The sequence below is a fragment of the Drosophila willistoni genome, chromosome 3R, assembly GCF_018902025.1.
Source record: "Drosophila willistoni isolate 14030-0811.24 chromosome 3R, UCI_dwil_1.1, whole genome shotgun sequence".
NCBI classification, from domain to species: Eukaryota; Metazoa; Arthropoda; class Insecta; order Diptera; family Drosophilidae; genus Drosophila; species Drosophila willistoni.
Window position 1 is genome coordinate 25,173,532 of NC_061086.1, and position 19,827 is coordinate 25,193,358.

The 19,827-nt window shown below is 42.9% G+C and overlaps 10 protein-coding genes across 13 annotated transcripts; 4 read left to right on the forward strand and 6 right to left on the reverse strand.

The window, feature by feature from the left end:
* Nucleotides 1-437: 437 nt before the first annotated feature.
* On the reverse strand, nucleotides 438-1,424 carry LOC6648102 (translin-associated protein X). Its single transcript, XM_002069885.4, has one exon. It carries the CDS (start codon nucleotides 1,343-1,345, stop codon nucleotides 476-478), a length of 870 nt encoding a protein of 289 aa, XP_002069921.1. The 5' UTR covers nucleotides 1,346-1,424; the 3' UTR covers nucleotides 438-475.
* Nucleotides 1,425-1,557: 133 nt separating this feature from the next.
* LOC6647700 (conserved oligomeric Golgi complex subunit 2) lies at nucleotides 1,558-4,125 on the forward strand. Its single transcript, XM_002069884.4, has 4 exons — nucleotides 1,558-1,747; nucleotides 1,819-2,892; nucleotides 2,951-3,633; nucleotides 3,687-4,125. Exons 1-4 carry the CDS (start codon nucleotides 1,655-1,657, stop codon nucleotides 3,958-3,960), a joined length of 2,124 nt encoding a protein of 707 aa, XP_002069920.1. The 5' UTR covers nucleotides 1,558-1,654; the 3' UTR covers nucleotides 3,961-4,125.
* Nucleotides 3,970-5,985, reverse strand: LOC6647699 (3-hydroxyisobutyryl-CoA hydrolase, mitochondrial). Of its 2 annotated transcripts, XM_023178310.2 has the most exons (4): nucleotides 5,786-5,985; nucleotides 4,813-5,724; nucleotides 4,369-4,637; nucleotides 3,970-4,161 (listed from the first exon to the last, which is right to left on the reverse strand). In XM_023178310.2, exons 1-4 carry the CDS (start codon nucleotides 5,786-5,788, stop codon nucleotides 4,152-4,154), a joined length of 1,194 nt encoding a protein of 397 aa, XP_023034078.1. In that variant the 5' UTR covers nucleotides 5,789-5,985; the 3' UTR covers nucleotides 3,970-4,151. The 2 variants fall into 2 exon arrangements, with proteins under 2 accessions (XP_023034078.1, XP_002069919.2); XM_002069883.3 differs by having other exon boundaries at nucleotides 3,970-4,637.
* A 211-nt stretch (nucleotides 5,986-6,196) lies between these two features.
* LOC6647698 (cysteine protease ATG4C) lies at nucleotides 6,197-9,165 on the forward strand. Of its 2 annotated transcripts, XM_023178521.2 has the most exons (6): nucleotides 6,197-6,295; nucleotides 6,518-7,499; nucleotides 7,555-7,750; nucleotides 7,818-7,894; nucleotides 7,961-8,436; nucleotides 8,495-9,165. In XM_023178521.2, the coding sequence occupies exons 2-6, from the start codon at nucleotides 6,518-6,520 to the stop codon at nucleotides 8,792-8,794; spliced, it is 2,031 nt and encodes a 676-aa protein (XP_023034289.1). In that variant the 5' UTR covers nucleotides 6,197-6,295; the 3' UTR covers nucleotides 8,795-9,165. The 2 variants fall into 2 exon arrangements, with proteins under 2 accessions (XP_023034289.1, XP_002069918.2); XM_002069882.4 differs by lacking the exon at nucleotides 6,197-6,295 and having other exon boundaries at nucleotides 6,376-7,499.
* Nucleotides 9,166-9,403: 238 nt separating this feature from the next.
* On the reverse strand, nucleotides 9,404-12,046 carry LOC6647697 (protein O-mannosyl-transferase TMTC4). The gene has a single exon (XM_002069881.4). The coding sequence runs from the start codon at nucleotides 11,946-11,948 to the stop codon at nucleotides 9,840-9,842; it is 2,109 nt and encodes a 702-aa protein (XP_002069917.1). The 5' UTR covers nucleotides 11,949-12,046; the 3' UTR covers nucleotides 9,404-9,839.
* A 93-nt stretch (nucleotides 12,047-12,139) lies between these two features.
* Nucleotides 12,140-12,780, forward strand: LOC6647696 (trafficking protein particle complex subunit 6b). 2 transcript variants are annotated; one of them, XM_002069880.4, is made up of 2 exons: nucleotides 12,140-12,318; nucleotides 12,379-12,780. In XM_002069880.4, exons 1-2 carry the CDS (start codon nucleotides 12,250-12,252, stop codon nucleotides 12,766-12,768), a joined length of 459 nt encoding a protein of 152 aa, XP_002069916.2. In that variant the 5' UTR covers nucleotides 12,140-12,249; the 3' UTR covers nucleotides 12,769-12,780. The 2 variants fall into 2 exon arrangements, with proteins under 2 accessions (XP_002069916.2, XP_023034127.1); XM_023178359.2 differs by having other exon boundaries at nucleotides 12,144-12,318; nucleotides 12,376-12,780.
* LOC26530190 lies at nucleotides 12,749-13,462 on the reverse strand. Its single transcript, XM_015177531.3, has one exon. It carries the CDS (start codon nucleotides 13,460-13,462, stop codon nucleotides 12,791-12,793), a length of 672 nt encoding a protein of 223 aa, XP_015033017.1. The 3' UTR covers nucleotides 12,749-12,790.
* Nucleotides 13,463-13,689: 227 nt separating this feature from the next.
* On the reverse strand, nucleotides 13,690-15,073 carry LOC6647695 (zinc finger protein 454). Its single transcript, XM_002069879.4, has 2 exons — nucleotides 14,702-15,073; nucleotides 13,690-14,645 (listed from the first exon to the last, which is right to left on the reverse strand). Exons 1-2 carry the CDS (start codon nucleotides 15,041-15,043, stop codon nucleotides 13,701-13,703), a joined length of 1,287 nt encoding a protein of 428 aa, XP_002069915.2. The 5' UTR covers nucleotides 15,044-15,073; the 3' UTR covers nucleotides 13,690-13,700.
* Nucleotides 15,074-15,148: 75 nt separating this feature from the next.
* On the reverse strand, nucleotides 15,149-17,027 carry LOC6647694. The gene is made up of 5 exons (XM_002069878.4): nucleotides 16,517-17,027; nucleotides 16,001-16,389; nucleotides 15,744-15,940; nucleotides 15,525-15,686; nucleotides 15,149-15,465 (listed from the first exon to the last, which is right to left on the reverse strand). Exons 1-5 carry the CDS (start codon nucleotides 16,941-16,943, stop codon nucleotides 15,243-15,245), a joined length of 1,398 nt encoding a protein of 465 aa, XP_002069914.2. The 5' UTR covers nucleotides 16,944-17,027; the 3' UTR covers nucleotides 15,149-15,242.
* A 246-nt stretch (nucleotides 17,028-17,273) lies between these two features.
* Nucleotides 17,274-19,608, forward strand: LOC6647693 (surfeit locus protein 4 homolog). The gene is made up of 4 exons (XM_002069877.4): nucleotides 17,274-17,571; nucleotides 18,292-18,555; nucleotides 18,625-19,035; nucleotides 19,095-19,608. Exons 1-4 carry the CDS (start codon nucleotides 17,521-17,523, stop codon nucleotides 19,179-19,181), a joined length of 813 nt encoding a protein of 270 aa, XP_002069913.1. The 5' UTR covers nucleotides 17,274-17,520; the 3' UTR covers nucleotides 19,182-19,608.
* The last annotated feature ends 219 nt before the right edge of the window (nucleotides 19,609-19,827 follow it).

A 19,827-nucleotide genomic window follows, 5' to 3' on the forward strand; every position in this document is an offset into this window, starting at 1 on the left:
ATCCGCAGTCAAACCAATAAAGCTACACGCCTGGTCGTAAAAGTCCTTTAGATTACAATTCCAATTGCCGATTCATGCCCATTCAAGGGAACTCATTCAGAATAATGGGCAAGCATAATGCTTTGTCTGTTAGCTCCATATCCGTGTACTTCAACGCAACGTCCAACAGCGGGAGCAGTTTATAAAAGTCAAAGATCTATAAGATGAATCATTGATATTTTTATAGACGGAGGAGACGTTAAGAACGAAGAGCTGGAGTTTAATAGCCAACATGGAAGTGGTGACCAATATAATTTGGTTTTTTTCCGTCCTTTCTTAAAAATGAAACTTACGATTATAGTTATTAGTATCCTCTTGAGGATTACAAGTCTAGTACTAATAAGTTAACCAGCTATCATCCAGAGAATGAAAAACACTAGATGTATCTTGTTGAAATATGTATGTATATGATATATGTTTATTTATGGAACTTATTTTAATAAAAACCCTCATCCACATCTTCGGCTGGCTTGTGATCGAAGGTTGCACCCCATTTGGCAGCCTCTCCGCCACGGACTTTAACATTGTAGCAAACGTTCTCTGCCTTCAGGACACTCTGACGCATTGTGGTTATCTTGCGCCATAGCTCTCGGGCACGCTGACAATTCAAACTGATGTATCCTGTATAGAAATCTTGGAGCACTTTGCAGGTATCCAAGCAAGTGTCGGTATCCCCACTGCCCAATGAATTAATGCACCGGCGCATCAGTTCGCCTGTCAAATCCGATAGACCCAATACGTACTCAGTGGGATCCACAAAAAATTTGAATTTATCGGGATTCTTTTCGGCAACAGCCTCATCGACTGCCGCTTCGTTGTCTTCAGTTAATTCCTTGACTTGGTCAGCTTCATACTGCATTACGGACTGCAGCGCCTCCCAATCCGAAACAGATTTGCCCTCCTCCTCTCGCAAATACTCCATGTAGGTGTAGGCCTCTATAAACTCCTGTAGGCCCGGGGAGTAGGCAGCTCTGAACTGATAAACATCTTGGTTACGTAGCTCAAGAGCCACATCTCTGAAATTAACTTTAATTAATTTGTTGAGACGAGTTTCGGCTTCCTCCAGTATCTTATCCTTATTCTCCTTGCGAGAATCAATTGAGTGCAAGAGGAAAATAATGCGTTTGGACTCAATGGTAATATCGCGGCTTAGTTTAATTATGCGTTCATGTTTGTCGTGCTTCGCGGTCAATTCATTCGAGTAGTTGCGGAATGCCTGGACAATGGGATTATCTTCATCCATTTGCTGAACTGGTCGCTTGCGATGACCATTATTGCGGTTACCACAGCCTGAGTTTTTCGGCATTATTATTGATGATAAGCAGAAATATAAACAAATCTAGCAAGAACGGAACAGTGTTGTTAACGACAGTCAGAAAATCTGTTTATGCCTTTACGACATATCAAAGACAGTGTGACCACAGCGTGTCAAAATTCATGCCCGTATGGCGCGTAAAATTCTTTGTCAACACATTCCGAAAATTAGTGTGACCATAGAAAATTAAATCAGTATGCCCTAATGGCACTAAAAAGTTGTGTTTTAATTTGTAGTTGTTGTTTCGTGGCAATCAATTCTATAATTGTTTAAGTCTGCAAACTATATTTATCTTTAAATATGCACGAGCTGCCCAAGCAGTCACTTGCGCTTACCAGCGGCTCGACAAGCACTGCGGAAAAGCTGTGCTTTGATAAAAATGAATTTATGAAGGTAAATTTTAACCTCCTCTCATCTGGATCACCATTCGTCTTTAATGATTTTCGCCACCCTCTTGGGACTAGGCCAACTTTTCGGTGGATGAATTCCTGCACAAAAATCGGAATGCACCCAGTTTGGAGCAACTGCGGGACAACCTGGGCCTGTACTTAAAGGGTTTAAGGGCAGCAATGATCGATCTGATCAACGAGGACTATGCAGACTTTGTGAATTTGAGTGCCAATCTTGTGGGTCTCGACCAATCTATTGAGATCATTCAGCGCCCCTTGGAGCAGTTTCGCAATGAGATCGAAAGCATACACAATCTGATCGATGAGAATGTAAGCCAGCTGCGGGCTCAGCTGGAGGAGAAGCGTCAGCTGCGAGAGTTTAAGCGTAGTCTGCAAAGCCTTAAGACCGTGTACGAAACCACAAAGAAATTGCAGGATCTAATGGACCGTAAATTGAGTGGCGAACATCCTGGCCAGGCTGTCGACTTGGAACGTGCCGCTTTGGATCTTATACAATTGCAGTTCCATGAGAAGCACTGCGATCGGCACTTGAAAGCCGACCAACAGGCCCAAATTCGGCAACTGGAGGAACAACTGCATCAACAATTGCGCCTATTTTTCAATGATGCTTTGCAACAGACTCGCAGCTCGCAGAATTCGGAGGCTCTGGAACGATGCCTAAGGATTTACATTACCTTAGATGCTTGCAGCCGGGCGGAAAAGGTCTTTCTGGATGATGTAGTTGCTCCTTACATGAGCGGCATCATCAGTGAACAGCAGTTGCAGAATTCTCCACAAGGTCTGGCTGGCATTTACAGCAAGATTCTAAACTTCATATCCCTGCATATGACGGATCTGCTACGCCTTACCCTCTATTCGGATAAATTGCAGGGCTTTAATTTTGTGGTCCACAGCTTTTGGTCCGATGTCGAGATGCGTCTGGAGCTGCATATGAACTCCATTTTTGCTCCAGGCAATTCGGAAGTCTTCTATGTGAAATACAAATGTACGCGCGATTTTCTGGCGAAGATTGAGGAGTTGCTTACAAGCAGTGGCGAGCACGCAGTGTCCCTTTATCGCCACCACAAGCAGACCAAGAGTTTCGAGGCCCGCTGGAATCTTCCAGTATATTTCCAAATATGCTTTCAGGTATGACGATGAAAGAATCTTGTAATCGTTACCAACTTAAAATTGTTCTTTTCTACAGGAAATTGCCGGAAATTTCGAGGCGAAACTTGAGCCTCTGCTGCAGGATGAAACCCTTGAGCATGCCAATCCCTGCGGCTATCAATTGAAGCCCTTCAATGCAGCCTATTCCGCACTGACCCGATGCTGGTCCGAAGGTGTTTACTTGCCTGAGCTTCTACCAAAATTCTATAAGCTAAATGTGCAAATTGTCTTGCGACTCTGCCGCTGGATCAGCGATACCATTCAGGCCTCCAAGAGGAGTGACTTTGCCAGGCCATATACACAGCATCAACTGTTGATTGCCCTCCACAGTGATATCCGTAAATTGGACGGATACTTGCCAGAGTTGCAGCAACTAATTATTCAATCGGTTCCCAGTGAGAAGCGCACTAAAGTGTTCAAAGATGTCTTGGCCAAAACTCTGCTCACTCTTGCTGATGCATTGGGCGCCCACCTGGCCACCATCCAGGATACACTTGTCCAGTTGCTGATCAACGAATGCGGGTCTGAGAACGTCCGACAAGTGAACGATTTGCCGCGTCTATATAGAAAGACTAACCGTGAAGTGCCCACTCGCTGCTCTGGCTATGTAGAGCAAATGCTGCGACCTCTAAAAACCTTTGCCAAACAGCATGAAACACAATTGGGCACTCTCGTTGTGGAGCACATCCTGGCCGAAGTGGCCAGTAATATAACCAAAGCGTAAGTTGTGAGAATGAAGTAATGTCCGAAAATAAACTTAATTTATTTTGCAGTTACTTTAATGTCGTGAGCGAGGTTCTCACATCGGTGCAAAAGACTGAGGAATCATTGCGTCGACTGCGAAATCTCAAGAGTGGCGGAGCAGCCGCAGCGCAAACCAATAACTCCTCTGCAATTTCTGATGATGACAAAATACGTATGCAATTGCGTGTGGATGTAACCACTTGGAGGCAAGAGCTTAGCCAGTTCAATTTCCAGCCTAATCAAATCGAAAAACTCCAGGAGCTGTCCAACACGGTGGAGGAGAGTCTTAAGCCAAAGGACTAAACTAACGTCTAACGTAATATAATCCACTTTATTGTTGTTAAACGATTTCTAGGCACAATTTTAAAGTTTTTTGATTTAAGACTACCAATTGTATATAAAAGATATATACCACATATATAAATGTAAATAATTATGTATATCGGATAATAAATGCATCAAATTTCACATTGTTTACAGTGTTTCGCTTGAGGTTAGTCGCTGCTGTTTGGAATAGATAGAAAAAAAGAGATATTTTATACACATGTAAGCTAGTTTATCGAATGATTACTGTAACTGAAGACAGGCAAAAATGCAGGCGAACGGGGCGGGCGACCATGCAGAAATCAAGCTTTTGCAAAAAACAAACCAAACGAAAACGGGAGAAAAAAAAACGAGAATCAAAACGAACAAACTGAAATTGAGATTTACAGCTTGAGCTCCTCGGTATCTGGCAATTTGCGGAAGAACCACTGCACATGCTCCTCACTGACATCGGCCAATGTGGATGGCTGCCACTTGGGCTGCTGATCCTTATCAATGAGCAGAGCGCGGACGCCCTCTTTGAAGTCACTGCGTTCCAAGTGGCGCACGGCCAGTCGGTATTCCATAATCAGGCACTGGGCCAGAGACAGCTGAGAACCCAACTCCAGCTGCCTGTATGTGACCTTCATGGAAGTGGGCGACATCTTGCACAGCGTCTAAAATGGGAACGAAGCATTAACATCGATATCAGCATCGGGCTTAAGTAAAGTGCGAATTCGTGCATCGCTAATTGGTTCAAAAAGTTCAAATATTTATGCGAACTGCCACGGATTGCTGATTGGCCAATTCAATTAACATACGATTATGTGCGCTACGTGCTTATCACCTCACCTCTAGCGTCTTCTTAGCCCAATCGCTGCCATCTGCTTGCAGATTCTCAAGAATGCCCTCAACCGAATCTGCGGCAAAGTTCTTGTTGATCTTCTCCAGCACTGGTTCCAGTGTAAATGCCTTTTCAGGGGTCGAATGGAATTTCTTCAATAGGTCGGGCACATCATCAGCATCGGGACAGTTGAGGAGTGCCGTCTCCAGTTCGGGTATTTGATTAACATCGCAATAGTGGGTGGCAATTCCGGCATGAAAGGCATCAGCACCACGCAGACGGTAGCCAGTTAATCCCAGATATAGACCCAGTTTTCCCTGCAGTCGGGGCAGAAAGTAGGAGCCACCCACATCGGGGAAAAGTCCTATTGCCGTTTCGGGCATGGCAAAGAGTGTGCGATCAGTGGCCACGCGATATTTCCCATGCACACTAAGACCCACTCCACCGCCCATTGTGATGCCATCGATAATGGCTATGTAGGGAATCTTGTAGTTGCCGATTAGAGCGTTCGTTGTATATTCCTCACGAAAGAAGCTCTTCGACTCGTCTGTGGGTCCGGCTTCAACTAGAGCACGAACATCGCCGCCGGCACAGAATGCCTTCTCTCCTGTACCTTTGATAATCAGCAGAGATTTCGACTTTTCACATTTCTTTAAATGCTTATAGATCTTTCGCACCATTTCCAAATTGATGGCATTCAATGCTTTCGGACGGTTTATGATAATCATTCCCTTGTTGGAGGACTCCGTGGCCAGCACGGAGGAGGAAGATTGACGTATGGAATTGGCCATAATGGTGGGTTGGACTGATTTTGTGCTTCTTCTCGATGTTGTTGTTGTTGTCGCAACTACTCCAAAAAGCGGCAATTGGCCGTAGGATCGTTGACCGAATGTGCAGACCAACCTTTGAATTGGATTTTGCTGCGACAAGTTTGAGTTTAATTTGGGTAATCGGAAGTATAATTTATGTGCATTACTTTACCATTTTGACGTGCTTGTGTGTGTCTGTGTGTGTGTCTGTGCGCTGATTGAGTACTTCTCTTCTAATTCTATTCTTTCCTCGGGGATCCAAGTTCAATGAGTTGCGCAATAGACAAAAAAACTAAAAATCAACACAGCTGGAACGGATTATGGCCAGAGTTGCCATTAGTCTTCAATGCAAATGAATGCGGAAGTAATTTTGTGTTATTGTTTTCCGCATTCTATGCCAGGAATTCTTCAACTTTCAAATAATCTTAATGGTAAAGCAAAATGCAACTAAAGTCAAAATTTGAAGAAACTTGCAATTAGCTATTTCAAATTTTTGGTATTTTCTGTAAGAACTCAAATTTCAAATTACTGCCTGCATCAAGGTGGTAACTCTAGACAGACAAATGAAGGGGCTGCCAATTCGCGCAATTAATGGCTGCTTATCGCCAATAAGAATAAGACACAATAACAAGCATTTTTTGAGTGTAGTTAACTTTTATCTTTATCTGTAAACAAATAAACGGTGAGTAAACAATTGTAATTAGCACTCCCGGGGCATAGTGTTGCCGAGCTGACTCAGTGTCAGTGTCACCGTCGTCAGTTCAGTGACAGTGCACAGGGCCTGGCCCATTATTAAGGCGGCAGCAATATGCCCATTTTCTTTAAGTTACGAACAAAGCGACGACGTCGCTGCTCATCCATTTCCGTATCTTCCAATTCCAACACCAACACCACCACCAACCAGATGAACTATGATGGCCTGCTCTCCAAGCTGACCGATGACAAATTGATGCTCTTCGAGCCCGGCGAAGGGGAGATAGTTGAGGGAAGTCGTTGTATACCGGAAGTCAATGTGCCGCCTACTATTCCCGTCAATGATGGAGCTTCTGTCGAGGAGGAGCAGGTGGCTACCATCCAAACTGTGCAACGTACAGTCATGATGGCCCCCAATGCTTCAATATCATCAGCAGGTACAGCTCCAGCTCCCGTGACCACAACAAAAGCACCAATCATAAGTGCGAACACGAACCTTAAATCGGAAAATGCTGCGACAGCAACGCCGCAACGAAAAATATCGACGTCATCACGTTTCATGAATGCCTTCAGTCAGCTTTACAGCGGCAGTAGCAGCAACAATTGCGGTCACGTGGAGCAGCATATCGATGCTGAGGCAGAGCTGGCCGCCAACCGAACACCCACCAAGGGCATGGAGTCGAAACTGGTGGCCATGTGGCACAATGTAAAGTATGGTTGGAAAATGCGACAGACAAGCTTCTCCAAGGAGCAGCCAGTTTGGCTTTTGGGACGCTGCTATCATCGCCGCTTCACTCCGCCAGTTAGCATGGAGAGTTCGATGACAGAGTTACCTGGCGGGGCCGACTCTGTGCCAGATAATGCCACATCGGCCTGCGATAGCATTCAAAACACAGCCGCCACCACATCTACTGGTTTATATCCCGCCTTGAATCCCCAACAGGTCGATGAGATAGTAGTTCCCCAGGAGTTGGGCATGGATGCTGTCGAAAACCAAGTCGGCGAGACTCCCTGGGAGGAGGGCATAGAAGGGTTTCGTCGCGATTTTTACAGCCGTCTGTGGATGACCTATCGTCGGGAGTTTCCCATCATGAATGGCTCCAACTATACCTCTGATTGCGGCTGGGGCTGCATGCTTCGCAGTGGGCAAATGCTCCTTGCCCAGGGACTCATCGTTCACTTTTTGGGACGGAGTAAGTTGGTACTAATCCATCTCCGATATATATGCTGATTTTTGGTTTCTCTTAGGTTGGCGCTATGATGCTGAGTCCCAGTTGCATTCTACTTATGAGGATAATATGCACAAAAAGATTATCAAATGGTTTGGCGACAGCTCTTCAAAGAGTAGTCCTTTCTCTATTCACGCCTTGGTTAGTTTGGGTACGGCATTGGGCAAGAAACCGGGCGACTGGTATGGACCAGCTTCCGTCTCCTATTTATTGAAGTAAGCGGAAAGAAAAAAACATTTTACAAATCACCTCCAAAAATAATAAATTCGATTCATTCCACAGGCACGCCCTGGAGCATGCTACTCAGGAAAACGCAGACTTTGACAATATAAGTGTCTATGTGGCCAAGGATTGTACAAGTAAGTCCCACCCGAGGTTGCTCAGGGCTCAACAGATCTCATTCGGTTTTTGCTTCCTTCCACCAGTTTACATACAAGACATTGAGGATCAGTGTAGCATTCCAGAGCCGGCTCCCAAGCAGACTCATGTGCCGTGGCAGCAAATGAAGCGCCCTTCGTTGAATGAGCATCAACCGGACCAACAGCATTGGAAATCCGTTATTATACTAATTCCATTACGCCTGGGAACGGATAAGGTGAATCCGGCATATGCTCATTGCTTGAAACTCTTGCTAAGCACTGAAAACTGTTTGGGAATCATTGGTGGGAAACCCAAGCATTCATTGTACTTTGTGGGTTTCCAAGAGGACAAGCTCATCCACCTGGATCCGCACTACTGTCAAGAGATGGTCGATGTCAATCAGGAGAATTTCTCTATGCAATCGTTTCATTGCAAATCGCCACGTAAGATCAAGACCAGCAAAATGGATCCAAGCTGCTGCATAGGTTTCTATTGTGCCACCAAAAGTGATTTCGATAGCTTAATGGAGAACGTGCAGTTGGTAAAATCAGCCTCTATAATTAAGCTCTATAATTAAACTAATTGTGTTTCTCCCGCAGTATTTGCATCCCATGCGCTGTGCGTCAGGGGCAGCAGCTGGGGTTCAACAAACACTGTTGCAGCAGCAGCAGCATCCACAGCAACCCGAATCCAATGAAATGACCTATCCATTGTTCTCATTCTCACGCGGTCGATGTCTAGATCATGCACGCGATGAGATGAGTGATTCGCTATATAAGCCCCTCATTAGGCAAGTTGCCAGTCTGGCTCAAGAATTGGGCGCTCAGGCCAATCCTTCGCTTCATAGTTGCGATCAGGATCAGGATGATAGTGAGAGCGAGGAGTTTGTCTTACTATAAGCACTGAGAAATCATTACCATTCACTGTAGCCGCCTCTGCCTATATATTCTGTGTTATGTTATGTTCATCTCTATTATTATTATAGTTTACTCTCAGCTCGCTAAACACAAACAACAACAACAACAAAACGAAAATTCGCATCTCAAAAACAAAGACTTGCTTATTGTTGATATACACACACAGACACATAAATCTATATGTGTAAATATTACATACATTCAACGCTTTATTCATTTACAATCCCCACATTTTTGTCTTACATTGTGTTATTTTTTATTCCTATTTACTACAAAATGTTGATATATACTTTTATTGTAGCTAATGTAATTTGCGGTATTATTATTTTTTAATTTTACTTTTTGCCTGGAATTGAATTGCCTAAAAACAAAATGGGTGCAACAATTTATTGTGTCCACAAAATATTCTCGAAAAAAAAGAAAAAGTATTTCATTGTAGTCTTTATTGTATTGTATGTTAGATCTTGTTTTAAGTAGCTTTATTTCTCCTAAAAATATATATATATGTATAGTTTGTAGATATTTATGTGAGTTTGATCATTATTAATTAGTTATAAACATACAAATTGTATATATATATACCACCCTTGAATAAATAAATGAATAAATTAATTAATACTAAACATAATCTAGGATATGAACTTGTTCACATTAATTGGTCTAACTAAAGATAATTTGTCAGAAATGCACTGAGAGAGATTCAATTCGAAAATGTCTGGAAATTCCTAGAATGAGATCATTCTATTGATAGTTTAGAGCTTAGACTTATACTGCTAACGTCATATACATAAATAGTAATAAATATCTTACATTTAAAAAGTCTCATTTAAAAATATGATAGAATCAGATCGGAATCTTAATATACAGATATATTTATCTGTAAGGGCGAAATAAAAGACCGATTAAGATCGATTTAATGACTTGTGGGTTCGTAATTCATTTCTTCGATTTATCTACTGGACACAACCGCAAAGTGTTCCCTTGTGTATTCAGGTTGTCAATCAGGTGAAGGTGACTTTGACTCTTCCTACTGATGCTTCATCTGAGCCTCTCGTTCCAATCGTTTTATAAGCTTGGCCAGATTTTCTCTTGCAGTTATGGCACGAGCCGCATTCAGGCTAATAGCTGTTTGATATTCCTCAATTGCCTCTTGGAGTTTGTCCCATCGATGGTAGAGAACTCCCAGATTTGTATGATAGAGCATATTGTGTGGAGCCAGCTGAATGACACGCTTGTAGAGAGCCTCTGCTTCCATGTAATGCTTCTGTTTGCCCAAAACATTCGCACGTATGAAAAGAATGCTTACCTCGTCGGGCATGTGAGTTAGAGCTTGACTCGAGAGCCGTAAAGCATCCTCGTAGAGGGCTCGATTGTCTAGCATGGTTAATATGTTGGCCCAGGCTTTCGGCTGTTTCGGATTAAGAGCCACCGCATGCTGCCAATGATGCAGAGCTTCGGCATAAAGTTGTTGTTCCAAATAGAGGTTACCCATGTTATAGAAGCAGACAGCATAGTTGGCGCGATAACTAAGGGCTCTTTCGTAGCTTGCCAGGGCCTGGCTGTACTTCTTTTGAGCAGACTGAACAATACCGAGATTCATCCAAGCCACAGGAAAGGCAGGATACACCTCCAAAGCTAAACGTATAAACTTCTCAGCAGTCTCCAGCTGGCCATGCTCGCGGTAGAGATTTCCCAGATTCATGAGGGCCGACTCATACGCTGGATAAAGATCAATGGCCCTGTGATAATGGTGGAAAGCCTTTGAGTTGTTGCCCGTATCGGTGGCCAGTCGAGCAATATTGTAGTGGACTTTCGCATTATCTGGACACACTTGCAGGGCGGATTTAAAAAGTTGCTCCTCGTTTAGCCAGTCGATGGTGCGCTGACGAGTCCTCATCATCATCACGGCAATAAGCATTAAGAGCATGCCCTGCATCATAGTGGACCAATGGGTTTTGTTAAATCCCTGATCATACCAATAGAGAAAACCATAGATGGACATTAGGCAGAAACCAATTGACGGTACATATAGAGTCCTTTCGGCAATGACGAATCCAACTCGAATTATCCCCGATGCAGGCAGAAAGGGAATAATCGTCAAGCCTAGGCCCAGCATTAGACCTGGCAAACGGCGAAAGTGCATAAGAGCTACCAACAGAATGGAATAGAAGCCTATGACTCCCTGCAATCGCAGATCCCAGATGCTAGTAACAAGCTTCACACATCCGAGGGCCCAGTCATAGCATAGCCACTGCGGGCATAGCATTAGCCAGAGATTCATGACCAGTAGATATTGCTGGGATAGCACTCGTGTCAGAATATGCTCGTTGTGGGCTATAGGATTGTCCACCTCTTTGAATTGGGGCGCTTCAAAGTTCTGCCACCAGAGGCGAGCCAATAGCAGTGACGCTGTACCCGCCACGCATACCAGGTAGCTCAAGCGAGTGCGCAGAATCCTCTCCTGATCCCGAAATGGCAACATGTAATAGCCATTTTGAAAATAGTCCAGCAACACACACGAAATGGGAATGGTTATGGCTGACTCCTTGAATAGCATGCCAATGCCGGTGAGAGCCAAAATCAAAGCAATACTGGTCCAACTCTGTCTCTCCACATTGGCCACTACCAGCAGTAGACAAAGCAAATGAATCAATCCGAACATTAGCTCTGCCCGTCCCACTACACCGGATACTGCCTCCGTGTGTATGGGATGTGTGGCAAATAAAGCAGCCGATATGATGGCCCAACGATCCGTGTTTATCTCTTGAATATACAGCGAACGCACGAGACGCCACAACAATAGAGTATTGAGGCAATGAAGCAAGAGATTGAGAAACTTCATGTGTCCCGCATTGAGACCCATTAAAGCGTACTCATAATGGAACATCAAAGTAGTCAGTGGACGAAAAGATTTGTGCGAATCTTCACTGAGCAACGAGGCACCCCAGAAATCATTGGTAAATATCGCAGTCAAATTGGTTGGCAATGAATTAACATCCTTGTTCCTCACAATGGCCACCGTGTCATCGAATACAAACTTGGCCCCACTCAATCCGCCGCATCCGTAGCAAATCAGGCACATTAGCACCAAAATCGCCTGACACGTTAGGCCATGGAGTTGACCAAAAGACATCATTCCGGCATGTGAGGGCCTCTTTTAACTGAATATATTGTAAAAATGTCCCAATAACTAACTCTGACCACTTTAAAAACAAAAACAACACTGGAAGAAAAAAATTGCACAAAACCAAAACAAAAATGTCCGTCCTCTGATGAAAAGTGGCAACTCTGTTAATCAGCTGCACTTTGAAAACAAAACACCGTCCTGAATAAAACTGGCAACGCTGTTGATCAGCTGGTCTCGGTGGTTAATCAAAACAAATTTCACATAAATTTACCATATTTATAACAATAAAACAATAAATAATTGAAAGAACATGTCTGAGGAAATTGTTTTCGATTGTCTACACGCTGAGATAGTCAACTACTGTCTGGACAATAATAAGGTGAGTTCCAGTATATATTTCAGCAAGTATATTTAAATCCGGGAATCCACATTTTAGCAGAAGCACGATCTGGGTATCTTGGAGTACATCGGTTTCACAACCGGTTATCGTCTAATTGAGCGCCTCACGCGCGAAGTGCCAAGGTTCAAGGATGAACTGGAAACTATGAAATTTATCTGCACAGATTTCTGGACTCTAATCTACAAAAAGCAAGTGGACAACCTGAGAACAAACAACAATGGAATGTATGTTGTCCAGGACAAGGCATTCCGTTTCCTAACACGCATCTCACCGGGCACTCAACAACTGGAGCACGCCCCCAAATTCGTGGCATTCACCTGTGGCCTGGTGCGTGGAGCTTTAAGTAATCTGGGCATTAATAGTACCGTCACAGCGGAGGTTCAAAGCATTCCAGCCTGCAAATTTCATATAGAAGTCAATAGAAACTAATTTTATTACAAATAACGGACTTTCAATTAATCCCAACTTCTACTACTGACGATCTTTCATAGAAAGCTACGATATTGGCCTCTGTCCAGTTTAGTTGTTCCCTTAATCTCCATTCATGATTGGGCAACTGAGGCTGCAGAGGATTCGGATCTGTATGAATGCCACGGCCCGGCTTGGGTCCTATCAGTATCAGCCAATTTCCCTGATACAATTTCAAGTAGTCGAGAAATGCAGGACGATTGTTGAAATAGCAAAAGAGCAAAGCATCACAATGGTCATCAATCATCATCAGACGATTATCCTCCACATATGTCAGGGGTATGAAACTCTGCACTGAATATTTACTTTGCCACCAATTGCGATCCACTTCCAGGCCATGAAGAGTTATTTGGGATCTTCTTTGGGGCGAAGCTGAGGCCGTTAGAAGCCACTCGAGTAGTCCACTTCCACATCCAATGCTAAGGATATGGCTTATCCTAAAGCTCTCGAGCACCTTATGACACTTTAGTAAATCCCCATCAGTGGGCCAGATCCAAAGTAATTTCCGCTTTAGATGCTGTTCGATTCTCTCGCCCAGGGCAAGTAATTTACGCCAATTATCAAAGCCTTCGGAGGTTAGGTAATAGATCTCGTGTAGCACTGTCTCCTCGTCCCACATGATGAATACTGAACTAAGTCCCAATGAACTTGGCATTGACGTCGTCGTAGTCGTTAGTGTTGTTGCAATCGAGGCGGAAATATGGCTAGCAGCCAACTAGACGTTGAGTGTTTCGGTTCGCTACACTCTTGAATTCTTGTTACTCTAGAAACCATCGATTCCTTGCATTTGCCAATTTTTTTTTTTATGCGATTGATTATATTTTGAGGAAACAGAAAGCATATCTCTAATGTTAGCTAATGTATCCTCTAAGGAAGGGTATCGATGAATGATTTCAATTTGTCTGCTCGCTTTCATACGAAGATTTGAATTTGAAACATTTGCGCCAATGCATTTCACTGAAATTAATGGGTCCTGTATTTACTGGTTGCTCATCTGTGCTCAATTCCTCAGTGTCCAAGTCTAGAATAATTTTGCGATAAAGTTTTACATTCTCTTTGTGCACTTGCTCTGGCAGAGAGGGAGGGGGCTGATGCAGAGGCGGAGGAGGAGGCGGCGGAGGCGTCGGATGGGGTTGATTCAGAGCCACCACGTTGCCCACACTTTTAATTACACTGTTGTGACGCGGTGGTTTTTGCTTGTCTTGCTCGGCAACAAGTCGTGTTTGGTTTACAATGTCGACACTCGTCTCGAAAGTTGCACCCGGATGTATGGAGCGCAGATGACGTTGCATATTATCACGTCGACTTACAGAGATCTCACAGAGCCGACACGAAAAGCGTTCTCTGGATGACTGATGCTCCTGCTTCAAGTGACGACCCAGAGCATCTGCATCCTTATAGCTCTTACAGCAATGTGGGCACAAATGACGCTCCCGCTTGGAGTGCCGCTTCTCATGTAAACGAAGGCTGGTCTGACGCAAAAATGTCTTTGGGCAGACCTTACAGTGATAGCGGATGGAATTCTTGTCATGCTTCAACCGATGTTGCTTCAAATTGGACTTGGTAAGGAAGTGCTTCGAGCAAATGTCACATTTGTGTGGTAGTCCCTCTGCCGTGTGACCAAGAATGTGATCCCTCAACGAGGTTTGACTTTTAAATTGCCTGGGACAGTCGGTACATGTATATTTCTCTTGACTTTGCTCCTGCTGATGCAAAAGCAAGTGCCGATTCAGGATGATTTGTTGCTTGAATTGTTTGGAGCATATGTTGCATTTATATAGGGATTGGCTATTGTGATTGTTTGCATGATATTTCAAATGGGATCTAGTGGCAAAGACCTGAAAGACTTCTGTTTAGCACGGAGAGAAACGCTAACAACAATCCGTTTGCTTACCCGCTTGCATTCCTGGCAGCTGTATTTCTTGAGCTGCTCATTGCCACAGAAACGATGATAATATTGCTGAGTGCGACTCCTGAAATCCTTCTTACACCTTTGGCAATGATAACCCTGAGTTGTGGCTATAATGTGATTGTCAGTTGTGACTGTGGTGGGTCGTGGTGGTTGGGATGCATTCTTTTCTTTGACTTTCGACTCATTGGCACTCTTACATTCCAGACAGTCGTCCACATCGGCTAGCAAACATTGCCGGCATTTGGCATGACCACAGGAATCGGTGACCAGGCGATTTTGTCCACTTGCCTCACATTTGCAACGCGGACAACGAGGCGAAGACATTACCAAAAACAACAACAAATAAAAAATCAACAAAGCAGATGCAACTGCAATTCTTCTTCTTCCTTTACAGCTGTCATTCACTAAGAGACGCGGACAAAACTTGAATATGTATTCGAAATACTTAAACGTATTTATTTTCATTTAAAGAAAAAGAGTCAGAAAATTATTACAATTAATACAATAAGCTCAAGTCCACAAATCAGGCAGACAGATCCTCCAAGGCCAAGTCAACTGCATGACCAGGAAAGAGATGAGCCTTCTGAGTGGGCACCTGGACAAAATAGCGTTCGCAGAATTTGGGATTACGGTGTATAAGAACTTCTTTGAGTATGGTTTCCGGTGGTATTTTCTTGGATATTAACAATCTTCGATCTTCCCCTGTGCCATAACTACTCGAGCGTAGGCTAAATCTCCCAGCAGCTCTAATTAAAAGGAAAATCCATGTAGAGTAATTAGCAACACATTTTTCTCTATCTCTTACTTGTGTAGAATGGCCCGCTCATCTTTGGAAAAAGTCGGTTCAAATTGCAAATCTCGTATATCAGAAGATTGGGCATAGTTCTCTATAAGTTTACGAAAACTATCAGCTGATGCATCCGTATTATTTGAACCGAAGCCAGTGCGATTACTTTTCAATAGGTAACTATAATCGTAAGATGGTTATTTCGGAAGAACTTTGGGCAATTATCTTGGGACTCACCCTACTGGCTCTTCCCGTCCTTGCTTAAGACGACCCAAGCCACCACCCGTCCAACCCATCAGGCGCATTATGTTATAACCTTTATTGCTCTCATCCAATTTTGATGAACCCAGATTATCGGCCGATTTCTGGGTAACATTGATCTTCACTCCGTTCCCATCTTTCTCCACTTTAATGGTGTCTCTTGACGAATTAATCTAGTAGAAAGCCAAGCTGGTTAGGACTGCGATCGCTTTGGTGTTTAGACATGAACCCACCTTATAGCTATAGCATTGGGACTGAAGAACGATTAATGCTTGTTTAAATGCTTCCAGTTTGCATGTCTTTAGAGAATCCCCCCAGCCAGTGGCTACCACTTCGTCGTTGATTAATATCTCTTGTCCATAATATCTGGATCCATCGTCCTTATTGGGTTTGAGATCGGGATTAGCCACACGTTCATCGTATTTTGCTTTGATCAAACTGCAAGAGTTCCGTAGACAATTTCGTCCGCCAGCCAATTGAATGATAAGTTTCCCAAATCGAAGGTCTTGGAAAAGATTGATTGGCTCACCCAATCCAAAACTAGATAGTTTACGGTTAATTGTCGCCAGTGACTGATCCGCAGTGATTGTAGTATCGCGATTGCTGCTTGGATTTTTGCGGCCTGTTTTGTGTGGATGTGATGCACATTAGGAGGAAGGGAAGGATTTGTGGTCTCTGGCTCATTATATTTACTAATAGTTTAAATAATTTTCTTAATTCTTTCTAATTCTAGTTATTTTTCCGTCTACCTTTGGCACGCTGCTCGGCCGCATCCGATGCAGAGACAAACGTGCGCTTCAGACGTTGCTCACGTCTGCGGCGAAAATCTTCGGCAATGTCTTTGGAGAGTTCGGCGACCAGGTGCATCGTTTCACTAGGATATTTGCAACCAAGGAATTCCATGTTTACAAATGTCTGAGCCAGGCACACCAGCTGCTGCTCGTCAAAGCGATTCTTGTAAGCCTCCATGAAGCTGCGTCTCAGCTCCCAATGCTCGTCACTCTCATATTCTGTCCTGTAGTCGTCCACATCCCAATCTTCCGAAATCGACTGTTCTCCCATATTTTCGGTAGGCTTATTTGTTTTTTTTTTGCTTGACTTCTTTTTAATGTCAACATCAGCCTGCTCGGCTGATTCGGTGTCAATAATTCGTTGACGTTTCGGTTTGCTAGCCATATTGCTAAGGTATTTAATTAATTTATTTATGTCAAATAAAATAAAACACGCTGCTTGTTTTTTTTCAAAAGGATTTTGGACATTCACAGCGACTAGCAGACAAAGCAAGGTTTACACGAAGACATTGTCTCGTACTGATTTTAACTTATTTGGCGAACTAATTACACTAAGATTTGGCTATAAATTTAATAATTTCCCCAATTTATGTAATAAATCTCTCATTTTGCATTAGATATTTATATAAAAATATTAATTCATTATCGCAATTCACCGGCAAATTTAGTTGCTTTTATCGATATCGATATCGATAGAAAACGGTTCCCCATATCGTTCATCTGCTCTGGGCAGCCTTTTCGTCGTGTGGCCGTGTATTTGATTTTTACATGTTTTTTAACTCATTTTTGGATAATTCGATTATCATTTTGAATCCGGAGGAGAGATAACGGAGAAGCAGGTTCCAAAAAGTAGCGGGCCACAACCACAACAGGGAGAGAGAGAGAAGAGACCAAGACCGAAAGTACGATCGAAACACGGACACGGGCCAAAAAAAGGGATAAAGTAAACTAAAACTGCCAACATGAGCATACCCAACGAATATATAGCGAAAACAGAGGATGTGGCGGAACAGGTATGAATAGTATGTAAGCTGGCCATATGCTGACCCCATCAGATATGCAAAAATCAAGACAAATCGTTGGCAACTTAAAAGAAAAGAAAACTGCCAACGTCATCCAAATGCGGCAAAGTTCATAAATGTTACAGCTCAAGTGCAGTCTAACCCCCCCGTCAATGCCAATGATAGTGATAGGCCCTCGCAAGAGTTGGGAGAGGAGAAAAAAATTAATTTAGAAATTTCTAATATATAAATATCTCAAATAATAATAATAATACTAACGTAATTGCCCAATGGGCAATTGTTGCGTCTGCTAGCGATAGAGCAAGAGAGAGAGAAAGAGAGAGAGATAGAGAGCGCGAGAGAGTAGAAGAGAGAGGCAGGCAAGTGAAAGTGCTTTACCAATTGGCATTAGTTGTGTACGTGTTTGCATGTGTGTGTTTGTGTGTATGTGTGTGTGCCTGCGTGAGAGAGCAGCCAAAGCCAGGCCTAAAACCCGTTAGCCGTCTCAAACATAATAACTAGGAGAGCATGCCATCCATAGAAGTAAAATGAGAGACACGTCACGCTGACTTTGATTAAATAGCCAATAATCAAAAATGTAAATCAAATCGAAGCCACGCTCCACGAGCAGTCTCCCCAGCGCTCTATCAGCGCAACCATCCTTAGTGCGTGTTGTAAATTTTGAATTTCTTATCAATTGAATTTCAATTTTATCTCCTCCTTCCCTTTCAGGTTATCAAGCGCGGCAAGCATGTTTTGCCCACTGTGGCTCGTCTGTGTCTCATTGCTACCTTCTTTGAGGATGGACTTCGTATGTATTTTCAATGGAATGAACAACGGGAGTACATGGACATGAGCTGGGGTTGTGGCAAATTCCTTGCTACAGTCTTTGTGCTGATCAATTTATTTGGCCAACTTGGTGGATGTGGCATGGTCATAGCCCGCTTCAAGGTCGACATTGCTGTGGGTCTTCTATTCTTCATTGTCGTGCTGCAGGTGACCGATCTATTTTATAATCAAATATTGTTATGACACTGACCTCTTTTTGCTCCTTTTTCCCCACAGACAATTGCTTACTCTATCCTGTGGGACTTTCAGTTTTTGCTACGTAACTTTGCCCTGATTGGGGCCCTATTGCTTGTGCTGGCCGAGGCGAGAATCGAGGGACGCAGCCTATTCGCCGGTGTGCCATCTATGGGCGACAATAAGCCCAAGAATTTTATGCAATTGGCTGGAAGGATTCTATTGGCCTTCATGTTCATCACGCTGATACGCTTCGAGCTGAGTGTGTGGAATGTTATACAGGATATCATTGGTTCCATTCTGATGATACTAGTTGTCATTGGCTACAAGACAAAGCTGTCGGCCTTGATACTGGTGGCTCTGTTGGTCGTTTTGAATTTATATCACAATGCCTGGTGGACGATTCCGTCTTATAAGCCACTTAGAGATTTCTTGAAATATGATTTCTTCCAGGTAAATCACAAATCACAAATTTTATTGAGTCAATTTACCAATTATATTACTGTTTTCAGACTCTCTCCGTGATTGGTGGCCTGCTCATGATTGTTTCCTTGGGCCCTGGTGGCGTATCCATGGACGAGCACAAGAAAAAATGGTAGAGCTTCATTTTTATTCTTTCCCGACACAAAAAAAAAAAAAACCAACAAAAGAAAAAGAATCCGAAAGAGTAAAACAGAGAAAGAAAACACGTCTTAGTTAGGATCTTTACCATAAAATGGAACAACAACAGGAGCAGCTGTAGCACAACAACAACAACAAGAGAACACTTGACAATTTTGATAGCATTGAAAAGGGACTTCCTTCGCAATATACATATAGTAGAATCATACCCCAAAACAAATTCCAACACATTCTCATTGACATTTTTACACTTTCCTTTTTGTACATAACAAGACAACAAAAAAAATTTCAAAAAAAGCAAACAAACGATGATGAGGGAAAAACGAGAGATAGCAAACTGATTTTGTTTTCTTTAAAAAACTATACATTAAATTAATTAACAAACATTTATTATTTGATAACAGACTTTACCCGCATTTTATATATTTTTTTCCTTTAGACATGTTGTAATCTTTGGTGTTTGTGCGTTTTGTTGTTTTTTTTTGAATATGTAGGCAGTTTATTTGATATATAACAGACAGATGTATAAAATATGATGAAGATAATTGATTATGATGATTGTAACAATTGACGATGATTTGTTTCTTTCGTTTATAAGCAAAAATGTGTAATAGATTTAAATTG